The sequence below is a fragment of the Apaloderma vittatum genome, unplaced genomic scaffold, assembly GCF_000703405.1.
Source record: "Apaloderma vittatum isolate BGI_N311 unplaced genomic scaffold, ASM70340v1 scaffold25774, whole genome shotgun sequence".
NCBI classification, from domain to species: Eukaryota; Metazoa; Chordata; class Aves; order Trogoniformes; family Trogonidae; genus Apaloderma; species Apaloderma vittatum.
Window position 1 is genome coordinate 1,337 of NW_009713590.1, and position 12,511 is coordinate 13,847.

The 12,511-nt window shown below is 37.7% G+C and overlaps 1 protein-coding gene across 1 annotated transcript in view; it reads left to right on the forward strand.

Moving 5' to 3' along the window:
• Positions 1-343: 343 nt before the first annotated feature.
• Positions 344-12,511, forward strand: part of CDC16 (cell division cycle 16) — a gene marked incomplete at its 5' end in the record, with an annotated part of 19,503 nt that continues 7,335 nt past the window's right edge. Inside the window, 10 exons of the mRNA XM_009868436.1 lie at positions 344-398; positions 1,242-1,339; positions 2,558-2,596; positions 3,411-3,551; positions 5,420-5,579; positions 6,223-6,317; positions 7,052-7,185; positions 8,842-8,921; positions 10,349-10,398; positions 11,054-11,127. Coding sequence (XP_009866738.1) covers positions 344-398; positions 1,242-1,339; positions 2,558-2,596; positions 3,411-3,551; positions 5,420-5,579; positions 6,223-6,317; positions 7,052-7,185; positions 8,842-8,921; positions 10,349-10,398; positions 11,054-11,127 — 926 coding nt within the window. The remainder of the gene's footprint in view (positions 399-1,241; positions 1,340-2,557; positions 2,597-3,410; positions 3,552-5,419; positions 5,580-6,222; positions 6,318-7,051; positions 7,186-8,841; positions 8,922-10,348; positions 10,399-11,053; positions 11,128-12,511) is intronic.

Consider the following 12,511-nt stretch of genomic DNA (forward strand, 5'->3'; position numbering starts at 1 on the left):
TTTTAACTAGAAGGAGGGAATTCCTGCTAGTTTTTCAGTGGTAGCAAATCAACTAATTGACTACTGCCATACTTACATAGTGCATACCTTTTGGTCAAAGATACCTGCATTTTATTGAAAATAAATGTGTTGCCTCAAATTACTTTTTAATATCCTTTAGAAGTCACAGTACTGGCTCTTGGAAACTGTTCTTTGAACTTTTAAAAGTCTCATGTGGGAATCACTGATCATTGGAGACTACATGCATAGGGTATTACATGTGAGTGATGTACAATATGTTTCAAAATAATCCTGAAAAGCTAACCTCGTATAAATAGTAATTATTTCTATCTTGCTTTTACAGCAGCAGTATCAAAGTGCCCTGTTTTGGGCAGACAAAGTAGCTTCACTATCTCATGGTAAGTAGCTTTTTACATTGTTTTTTAATTTCTTTCTGATAGTGTTCTGTTTTGGTTTTGTTAGTTTTTTTAAAGCTGTTTGGCTAAGCGAAATCTTGAGTTTGGCACGTACTTTTCTGTGATCTTTAGGCTGCCATTTTTCCAAATAGAGCAGAGCCAGTCTTCCTTCCCTTTTGAACTTTGCATTAAAATTAATGTTTGGCAAAACCTTAAGATTTGCCTACCTTAAGAGACAAAAAAAGAAAGAGCCACGAGAGACATCGTTGGTTTCCTACAGGATTTACTGTTGTGCTGGGTGATAAGTAGACTGCAGGTTTACAGAGTGAGTTGATGCTCGTAGCCTGTGTCTGCAGCCATGGTCCATTTACTTCTAAAATTACTGTAGGGGCTTGATCCCACAAAAGCTTTGGTTGCCAATGAAGTAGGAGAGTACTAAGCTGTGCTTCTGCAATCATAGCTTCAGGCTGCAGAAGTCCAGCATTTTCACTGTTGTTAGGTTCCCACTGATCTTTTTTGAGAGAGACAGTTCTGGGTTGCTTTTTTTCTGCCGTATGTCTAAGAGCAGGGTAACCTACAACTGCTACTTTATTTAGATCTGTGTCACTGTTGTCTCCTCCTCACGTATGAGATTCTTTGTATTCACTGTCCAGTGCGCTATCCAATGTCTTTAAAGTTAAAATCTGATAATTATAAGCTGTTTATATATATATGTTAAAAAAAATCCTCTGTAACTCAATGAAATGCTAGATTAGTTCTAATGAATCATTAAAGTGAATATTCTATATGAAAGTGTTTCAAGATAGATTATAGATTAATTGTTTACAATTTGCTCTTTTGTTTTAGAGGAACCACAGGATATCTACTGGTTGGCCCAATGTCTTTACCTAACAGCTCAGTATCATAGGGCAGCACATGCCCTCCGATCGCGTAAACTGGATAAGGTGAGTCACTTTAAGCAAGGCCTTAGTACTGTTATTCCACTTTTAAACTTTTGCTGCTAGCCACAGTGACTTCTTTGCCATCAGAGGGTAAGGTTTAAGGGAAGAGTATTATAGAATTACAGAATGTTAGGGATTGGAAGAGACCTCTAGAGATCATCTAGTCCCAACTTCCCTGCCCGAGCAGGATCCCCTAGTTCAGGCCGCACAGGAACACGTCCAGGCGGGTTTTGAAAGTCTCCAGGGAAGGAGAATCCACAACCTCTCTGGGCAGCCTGTGCCAGTGCTCTGTCACACTCACAGTAAAGAAATTTTTCCTTATGTTGAGGTGGAACTTCCTATGTTCTAACTTAAACCCATTATTTTTTGTTCTATTACTGGACACCACTGAGAAGAGATTGTCTCCTTCCCCTTGACAAGCACCCCTCAGATATTTATATACATGAATGAGGTCCCCTCTCAGCCGTCTCCTTTCAAGGCTAAACAGCCCCAGTTCTCTCAGTCTCTCTTCACAGAAGACATGTTCAAGTCCCTTGATCATCCTCGTAGCTCTCTGTTGGGCTCTCTCCAGTAGGTCCCTGTCTCTCTTGAACTGGGGAGCCCAAAACTGGACACAGGATTCCAGGTGTGGTCTCACCAGGGCAGAGTAGAGGGGGAGGAGAACCTCCCTAGACCTGCTGGACACACTTTTCTTAATGCATCCCAGGATCCCATTGGCCTTCTTGGCCACAGGGGCACATTGCTGTCCCATGGACAACTTACTGTCCACTAGGACTCCAAGGTCTTTCTCCACAGGGCTGCTTGCCAGCAGGACGTCCCCACATGATGTAGTTTATCTGAACCAAGTATAGCCCTGTGTTCAGTTGTCCAGATTGAAACTGTTGGCCCCAGATGGGGTCACAGCAAAGAGAAGGGGTCCAAGGACGTAACCACAGCAGATGTGGAAATGTGGAGTTTCACTTCAGGTGTCGTTGTTTAAATTGTCCTTCCACTTTGCTAATGAGCAGCAGTAAAGGCCAGAGTGAAGCGAGTGTCCTTTGAGAGTTTAATAGTGGAGACAGTGTTACAGACGTAGTAATTTTGGTCAGGAAAGATTTTTTTGAAGATGAAAGAGGTGAAGCAGCCACACGACTGAAAAAGGAGAGAGCAAAAATGGAGTCTTGCAGTGTAACTAAACGTGCCGTCTTTTTATAAGTAATACGTATAAAACTTCTCTTTCAGTTGTATGAAGCGTGTCGCTACCTTGCAGCAAGATGCCATGTGAGTACACATTTTAACTGCTGTTGGAAACAAATCAAGCTAAATGAGAGATGCATCTTGGGAAGATTAGGTACCTGACAGGCAATGTAGATGTCTGTGTTCATGGGAACGACAGGTTGAAATTTTTTGACAGTTTCAATTTCATTCTTTAACCTTCCATACAGTTGCTGGAATATCTATTGGGGTACTATCTGTTGCTTGGAAGAAATTCAACTGATCTTTTTTCTGGGGAATAAAAGACTCATCTAATATTTTGTGGAGAAAGAATGTGAACCCTTTTTGTCTCATGTCTTCAAGTTTACATTTTTAATTGGTTGGTTGTGGTCTGACTAGAGGAGATGTGATTTATGGTTGTATAAATATGGTTAGCAGCTTTATATTTCTCTGTAAAATGTGGTACATAAATAATAAAATTTAGTGCTTTCACAGGAAAGCTAAAGCAATTCATAGATTAGATATAGAAATTTGAAATAATGTGCTGCTTATAGAATTAGATCTTTGTATTTCATTAAAACCTCTATTAACTGTTTTTAGAAGCATATCTGCTGCTTTGATTGCATAATGCTGAATAATAGATTTGCCTGTAGGTATTAATTTTATAAATTTTTTGCACATTATAGTCAGCTAGTAAAAGAGTTGGCTGCAATTGTAAAATGATCTGTGTCCAAATAAGAATATGCATGGATGGAAAACCTGCTGACAAGCGCTAGTTGTCAGAGTCTGTGCCTTTGAAATATGACACAGTGGTTTTTGTGGTTTACGTACAGATGTTTCAAATCCCAACCTTGTTTTTTACATGCACGTGTTTGGCTAGTATGCTGCAAAAGAACATCAACAGGCCCTGGATATTCTTGATATGGAAGAGCCAATCAACAAAAGACTTTTTGAAAAGTACTTGAAAGATGAAAGTGGATTGAAAGACTCTGCCACAGACTGGGAGATGTCGCAATCCTCGGTAAGTGACACTTTTTAAACAAATATTTTTATAACTGTAAAAAAAGATGTATGAAGTCAAAAAGTGAATTTACAGTTGTATGAATCTGAAACTACATGTTTAAGCTTTCTTTCTTGGATAACATAATTTTCAAAAATGCTAGGTTGTTCTCCTTTCAGTGAGAAGTTTTGTATTAGCTTGCCAGTATGAAAATTATTTGATTTGCAAAAATAAAGAGTGCTTTTCAGCAACTTCCCAGAAATTATTTGCTGACACTTTGCAGTAAGTTCATGATCTATCATTGGGTTTTAAAGTCTTTTAGCTCCACTGCAATTTTAGTCTTGATAATATGAAGTCACATTTCTTCCAAGTGGGCTGTAGGTTCTGTGATAACAAAGCAAGTTTTCTTCTCCTCAGTTATTTGTAATGAAATGTTTCTTTAATCACTCAAGTGTTGTTCTCAGTGGGACATTTTTTGATCACACTTGAAAATTATGGGATGTGAAGGTAAAGTTCTTGAAGCTCAGTGAAAAAATTCCCCATAGGCACACAGTTAGAAGGGATTGGTACCACGTGTAGGCTGAAGAGTCTTTACTTTCAGAGCTACCCACCAAAATTTATTAGCTGGAAACTGCGGTGAAAGCGATCTGACAAACAGCATTTTCCCCGTAAGGCTGAAGGAGCAAAATGGGTTAAATCATTGATGTTGACTGATTTCAGAGGGTTAGACTGAGTTACTGTGGGAACTTTTAAGCTTCCACGGCAAGAAGAAGTCTTCAACTTTGGCTGTTCATCCTCTCTCCCTCACCATCTGAGCCGTGTTTCATGGTATTCCAGCCCAGGTGTTTGGGTGGCTGATTAGTGAGCTAAATTGGGAAACTATTTTGACTGAAAAATAACCCAGCCAAAAAACCTCAATTTCTCCAATCAATAAATGCTTCTGATCACATAGTTCGCTAATGCAAGGATGGGTTTAGTTTGTTAAAGGAGAGAACTGTCAGACTGTGAGAAGTTTTAAATCAAACTCCCCTATAGGAGTGTAGCTTTTTCAAATGGAATTTGGTTAGCTTGCACCAGCACTAGTTCTGGAGTTAGAGTGGCTGGTCTCTGAGCTCTAACAGTATCACCACTTGAGCGGCCCCTTAGGGTTTGTTAGGTTTTAATGCAGCTTTGCTGTTTCCAGTGCGTGGACTCCTGAGAGAGCTGGTCTGTGTGGTTAGTCTGACGATGTAGGTGTGTAATGTGTTAACTTTCTCCAGAGTAGCTTGCTGACACTTCTGTGGCCTTCTGACTGAATTTTGAACACCCATCTGTGGATCTTTGCAAGAACATACTAGTTATTAGAAACCTTAGCATGACTTTAACTGTGGTAATAATGATCTTTCACTGCTTTTGTTTCTGAAACATTTATGTTTTGGGTTGAAAAGAGGGATATATTTTGTTGCTCAAAGTGTTTTTGAGTCCATCAGTTTGGTCTTTCTTTACTGTGGTCATTCGTGTCTGGTGTGAAATGTGAGATTTAATAGTCAACAAAAGTGAATCATCTTTGGAAGTGACAATTTCCTCATATTAGGTATGATGGGAATTTAGTATAATTAGCTCACAACTCACTGCCAGAGAGCTGGATGCTGGAAGTAGAAAAGATATCTATCCTCCTTCTGCTTACCTCAAGCTGTGTTCATTTGGCAGTAGATCACCTGACAGAGCATTCATTTGCTTTATTTTTTTTTTAAGGTGGTAGAGATAATGTTTTAAGACAGCTCTAGAAACTTGGGTTCTGTCATACATGAAATGCTTTCTGCTTTTCAGGGAGCCCATTTGATTTGTACTCAAAACCAAATTGCAAACATTGATTCAGTCTTTGACCTCCAGCCCTGCTTTTCCACCAGATCAAGAGCTCTATATGCCTTTTGCGAGGGAAGATCTATGACGCTTTGGATAATAGAGCCCTGGCAACATACAGCTACAAAGAGGCCTTGAAGCTTGACGTTTACTGCTTTGAAGCATTTGATCTTTTAACATCCCACCATATGCTGACGGCACAAGAAGGTCTGGATAGCAGTGTTTCTCAAATACTAGTAAAATTTAGCTGCTTTCTCCGTATACCCTTTTCCTGGATAAAAATCCAAAGCGATACAAGTAACAGACTTTAAAATGTTAAGAACAGAAAATGTATTTAATGAGTGCAAAGCATAAGCTTCTCGAATTTACATTTGAACTTTACTTTTCTGTCTTGCAATGCTAATAGTTAAAAGAAGCAAAGTAACGCGCGTGTCATGTTTGTTAGCTCCAGAAGCTTTCATGCTCTTTGCTCAGCCTGAACAATGTCTTTTGTGTGTTCTCAACTTTACAGTCTTTGAATCCACAAAACCCTGCTGATGTTTGCTTAGTTATAGTAGACATTGGTTAATATAGCCTTCTGAGTGCTAAAATTTGATATGTAAATGGAATTAGTGGTGTATGTCATCTTTATTAAATTTTATTTAAAAGTCTAGAAAGAAAACCTAAGAATTCAATTATTAATTTCCAAAGTTAGTAGTATTATCTGGTTTAGTGTATCTATACTGTTAACTTACCTAGTAGTTTAGGGATAAGCATCATTAAATTCTTGCCATTTCTAAGTTTGGAAAATGTTGGAACTTGCTATTTCTTCTGTAATATGATGCCTTAATTTTTTTTTTAATTCATGTAGAAAAAGAACTTCTTGAATCTCTACCTCTTAGTAGACAGTGTACAGAAGAAGAGCAAGAATTGCTTCACTTTTTATTTGAGAATAAATTGAAAAAGGTAAACTCTAAAGCTGACAAAAGCTGGAGAATTGATTGAAAGTCCTAACTTGAGGTGTAAATTTTCTTGGATTCCATTTATTCTGAACATTGGAATAAACAAGGACTTCATAGTTTTGGTTATTTTAAAATTTATGATGCAGTAGGTACCACTTTATGGGGATAGTATAAAAGTTTTGTGTAAGCTTATTTTCTGGTGTGGTGACAACTTGAAATTTGATTTTTTTAGCTTTATTTCTTGAGAAACTTAGAATCATAGAAACATCAAGGTTGGAAAGGACCTTAAGATGATCAAGTCCAACCTTTAGCCCTACACCACTGTAACACTAAACCATCTCCTGAAGTGCCACATGCACTTCTAGGTGAGGAAAAAGAAAATTAATAATGTAGGCAAAATGTCAGTTACCTGAAAATATTAAAATACAGCAACATTATTCCGGACTATTTTTCCCAAAGATAATGTCGAGAGCGCTGAAAGCCAACTATATATTGCTCAGTATTTATTTCTGCAGCCTGCATTTGAGTTATTGACAGTGGCAAGCGCTTTCATGTTCTAAATGAGCTTTTAAGTACATTATGAAGATCCATTTCATCAAATACATGTTTTACGGACTTCAAGAATTTTAGCAAGCGTAACACTTTTAAAATATTCTTGTAGACCTAAAAATATTAATACTTTTACCATCTGATTTTAGATTGATCATTTTTTCACATGCTGTTTCTTTTGTCTTTCAGTATAATAAACCCAGTGAAACACTGATTCCTGAATCAGTAGATGGTCTCCAGGAAAACCTGGATGTGGTAGTATCCTTAGCTGAAAGACATTATTATAACTGTGATTTCAAAATGTGCTACAAGCTTACTTCGGTGTAAGTATACAAAGCAACTTTGAGGGGGTTTAATTTTGCCCTCGCATATATCATTGGTCAATGAATTGACATAACAATTTGGTACAAAGTTTCAGGTGTTTAAAATATGTGTAGTTTTTGTCTGGCAAGACACATTATTTTTACAATACGAAGCAGAAGTATCCAAAGCAGAGCTCCAGTTAATCAGCACCATGCAGTGCTTGCCTTCATCTTCCTCCTTATTCTGGTACCTTCTGTTTTGTGTGTTCTCTACCAATGTCTTATTTGGTCTTCAGAATGAACAGGTTTGTATCAGTTGGTTAGTTACGGACTCTTAATTTTTCTGGCTGGTTAAAAGTTACGTTAACTTTGATGTGCCAAGCATCGTGTCTCAGTTGTTCCATAGCCCGGGCACACGCTGCTGCTTAGTTTGTCAGATGGGTCAGAACAGCAGCACGGCTTGCGTCTCAGCTGCTGTAGCTGAAAACACATGGCTGTGGAGCTATTTTCTTCTGCTGGCCTGACAACTGCATTTTTAAAGCTGCAATTTTGTGTACGCACTACATAAACTCTGAGTATTAGTAGCATAAAGTAGAGAGGTTGTTTATTTTTATATAGTATGGGTTTTTCTTAGCTGAAGCCACCCATCACTATGTAGAATATCCTGTGGAACCCAGCACAGGCAGCGTTTTGGGGAAGGCTGTAGAGAACGCTGACAAGTTACAGTGAATTTAAGCATCTGGGCAAAATCATGATGCTGTTGATGTAAATTGCTCCAGTTAAGTCAATAAAATTATAGTGTTAAATTTAATTGCTGCATCTCATTTAGTGGAAAGTGGCAGAACTGAATGTCTTGCACGGCGGAGACTATCACAGATGCTAGACCTTGGAAACGAGAGGCTGAGAAGTCCATATAACTTCAAAATTTTAGGCTCTCTTCAGAAACCAATTAAATACTTGTTTATATGTTCTACTTCTCATTTGAAATATTTTGAGCTATTTAAAAATGTCAACTGAACTTTTAACTGTTTCGAGATGTGCTTCTCTTGAGAATGGAATCATAATGTTATAATTATGATCGGAGAGATTCTGAGAAAAGGTTTCAAGGCATCTTTTTTTTTCTATGCTTAGGTTACTAACACCAGTACTTAGAAAAAGAACACATGCCCCAAAGCCACGGCCTGCATGCAATTTGTTGTCTCTGAGACAAACGTTTTCCATTTCTAAATGCCACGAGAAATAAAAATTTTAAACTGAGCTAAATGTGTTTCCTGAGTCATACAGCTTGTTAAGCTCAGAAGTCTGAGGACTGTTGCTTGAAAGTTGTTGTCAAACACGTATGAAAGATGAACAGAAATGTTGTTGCTTGATTGCTGGTTAAATTCAAAGTGACTTGCAAAGAAATGTGCACTGTATTCTGTTTTTCTAATTATATATTCAGATTGCAAGAGTTTTCTGTTATCCTCTTCCATTAAGCTAAATTAGTAGTTATTTTTCTGGCCTTAAGGTAGCCTTTATTACACAGTTGATGGTTGCCTTGTAGCCACAAATAGTTAGTTTTCCAGTGCCTAAAGTAGTAATTAACGGGAACGTTATCCACCATAAAAGCAGCTTGTGTATAACAGTTAATTTTTTAAAATGTGCGTTGCATATTTCTATTTTATTTTTATTTTTTAGAGTGATGGAAAAAGATCCTTTCCATGCGAACTGTTTACCTGTGCATATAGGGACACTTGTGGAGCTTAATAAAGCAAATGGTAAGAAACATAACATTTAATATAAGTCAAAAGAAGATTGTAAAGTTTCTGTTAAAAAAAAATAATTCAGGATTCCAAGAACACCCCTTTCTTGTAATTTAAAAATTACATACACTTTTCCTCTTACCTGCAGTTTGAAGAAAACAGCGGTAACTGGAAAAGAAGGGAGTTTTAGAGCTGCCAGGATGAGTTGTGCAAAAAGTCTTCAGTCATTTGTGATCATGAGTGTCACTTCTGCTTAAACACTGGGCTGTGTAGCCAGAGAGTTAGGGAGCTGCACTGCTTCATTTCTGCTGTGTGAGTTCTGGTTTGAGGTGATCTTCCTAGAGTATCTACATATTCTGCTCAAAACAAAATAAATTGTGTTAATATCAGCTTAGAAGGAGCTCTTTAGCAGTGTATATGCATAGTTGGATGTGCTTTTTTTCCATATTAGAAAAAATTCTAGACTCTCCTTGCCTTTGCTGTTGCCTGGGCCTCTTTAGTTCAAACGAGTTAATAATCATGCAGCACCTTTGTTGGAATTACAAGAATAGCTTACTTGCAGCTGGGATGGCTTTTTCTCATTTCAGACTGCATATAAACATCCAAAGCAAGTGAGGAGCTTGAGTGTCTTTAAAACCAATTGGAAAATAGGATAAGGAGCTCATATGATTTGCAGTATCTCAAAGGACAGTGCATTGTATGTATGCAAATAGGTCATTAGGTTTACTAGTACTTCTCAATGTCTAGTAAATGTACTTTTCAGTTACTTTGCAGTTAACTATAACTGAAGATGTGTCCCGTACTGTTTTTACTTCTAAGTCTGCCTTGAGAAGCATTTTGTAAATAAGTTGGTATTTTGTAAGCCAGTTTTCATACTTGATTTTTCTGAAGCTGTTATTAGAAATCTGTCCTAATTTATTCTGTTAACTAGAATTACTCGGGTTTTTTTTAGAAAAGTAATCACATAGAATTATTGCAAATTATATAGTCATTTATTTGCTTTTGTCCTATTTTCAGGATATTAATGCACAGGACTCTGCTTTGAGACTGGTCTATCCAAGTGTGTTTTACCTTTTAGGTGTAAGAAGTTTAATGGTGTTTTACCTTGCCAAGATACATTCAAGTGTAACACTAGGAGCATTTATTTTAACATATGTTAATGACCTAAGTTGTTGCAGAATTCTTAAGGGGTGAGATGTATAGCTATGTATTTTATGTGTTATGAAAACTTAAGGGTTAGGTTGTGGGAGTTTTTTTAATTGCAAAACCATATCTGTTTTGGTGCAGTTCAAAGCATTACTGCTAAACAGAAAACACTTTTGTCCACTTGCGCATTAACATTAGACGTTCTGAATATTTTGTACAGAAAGCTGAAGGGCTTTAAATGTCTTAATGTTTTAGCATGGTTTAATTTTCTTTTCTCGTTTCTTCCCACCGTATAGAGCTTTTTTATCTGTCTCACAAACTGGTGGACTTGTACCCAAATAATCCTGTAAGTTGTTCTAAGCCTTCATTACCAGGTAGTTTCTTCTAGGTGAAAGTACATGAAAGCTGTAGTGTGTCAGTTTGAGCAACAGAATTCAGAATCTGTTTCTGGATGGGGCTTGTAAGAATGGTTTACTCTGATTTTCTATGCATTGTAATTTTCTTATACCCAGGTTCTTTTTTAAAAATAAAGATATAAGATGTGTTCAATGTGAGGTAGTCAACGTGATATATTCACTTTGAATGATAGTTTAAAACAAATGCTACAGTAATTAATGTCAGTGCCCCTCTGGACAACCTCTTCCAACGTCTGATTACCTTTACAGTGAAAATTGTTTTTCTTTTACTCAGACTGAATTTTCCATGTTCCAGCTTGTACCCATTGCCCTCCACCCTATCACTGCACCTCTGAGAAGAGTCTGGCATTTTACAGATAACATGGCCAGCAAAAAACTTTCCAGTTAGCTCTCTCTTCATGAGGCTGAACAAATTCGGTTAAAAGACATACATGCCAGCAGTTCTAGTTTGTCTGTAATATCAAATAATTTCAAAAGCTGTGATGTCAGTGAAAATGTCCTTCACTTCTCTATAAGCTGTTCCTCTTTATTTCCATCACTTGTGGTGGTGTTTCACTAAATTCTATTTTGATTTTTAACATGTAGGTGTCATGGTTTGCAGTAGGATGCTACTATCTCATGGTTGGCCACAAAAATGAACATGCCAGAAGGTATCTCAGGTAATTATTTTTCTTTTTCTTACGGTTTGTCCCTTGTGGATCTGTTGTTCACTTGCTAGATGAAGACTTCATGGATGTTTGTAAGCTCGTAAACAGGAGCCTCAGTAAACTGGTAACTACTAAAATATTGCTTTTGTTGACATCCTATTTTTGGTATAACAGTTTAAACCTCAGTCTTCTAGATAATTCAGAAATGACATACAGACTTATGCAGAATCTCTTCTCGGCAGTCACCTTCCTGTTACGGGCAGGTATAGTCCCTGCATTCGCTTGTGGCCGAGCCGCCGAGCTAACTAGAGCTGGGTAATCGAGCCTCAGCTGGGTAATCAGAGTTGAGGCATACGCAGGCATTCTCCCAGGTACAGGTTGCATATCTTAAAGGAAAGACTTAGATAAAAAATTCCACTATTTTGGAGTCACGGGACATCATGCTGAACAGGGCAGAAGGCCCAGCTGGGCAGTGCCTGATAGCATGTAAGGGAAGTATCTTTCTGGCTGCGCCTTCCAATTAGGAAGACATCTGTGATAGAACCACCTGTCTTCCATAACAATACCAAAGCTGTGGTGTGTCACTGTTGACAAATCAACGTGTGTTGAGAACTCAAGATGGATGTGAGACGTCTTGACTGAGTTCAAGAGAAGGCAGTGATTAAGTGTTCTGCAAAAGCTGGCCAGTGAGGAAAGTTTTTTGAAGTGATTGAAGTTGTGTAGGATGTAGGGTGGGAAGATGCAAATTTTCAAGTCTGTAAAGTTTTGTCCCAGGAGACAAACTGTTCTCTAGGATCCGTGATGAGAAATAATGAGTTTAGCTGTGAAAAACAAGATTTGGATTAAATGTTAAGGGGGGAAAAAAATGAAGTGTTTAAGGATAGTCAAGCAATAGAATAGATTACGTGTGGAACACGTAGGATCTCGATGTCAGAAGCTTTTAAGAAAAGATTGGGCACATCTGTCATCAGCTGTTTAGTTGTGAATGCTCTTACCTTCAGACTGAGAAAATAACCAACAGAGCTTTCTCCTCTTCCTGTCAAGCCTGTCTTTCTGTAAAGGCTCCAGGTTGCAACTTGATGCTCAGGACTTGCATGACATCTTGTCTACTTCTCTGGTGCGCAACAACTGTCTGCAGTGTGACAGATAAATACTCTTGTCTTCATAAAGGCTACTACAGTTACATGCCAAAATTTCTAAACACAGTTCAACCTAAGTGTTCATGTGGTATTTTCATGTCCTGCTTGTGAACTTGGATTTGCTAGTATGTATTTATTTGTACTTGTGTAGCTAGAATTTTGTAATGCATTGAGTCACTACTACCGTTTTCTGTATTTTGCCCAATTCACCTGTTATATCCATTATTTATGTTCAGTAGTACCAAATAATTCCTGCT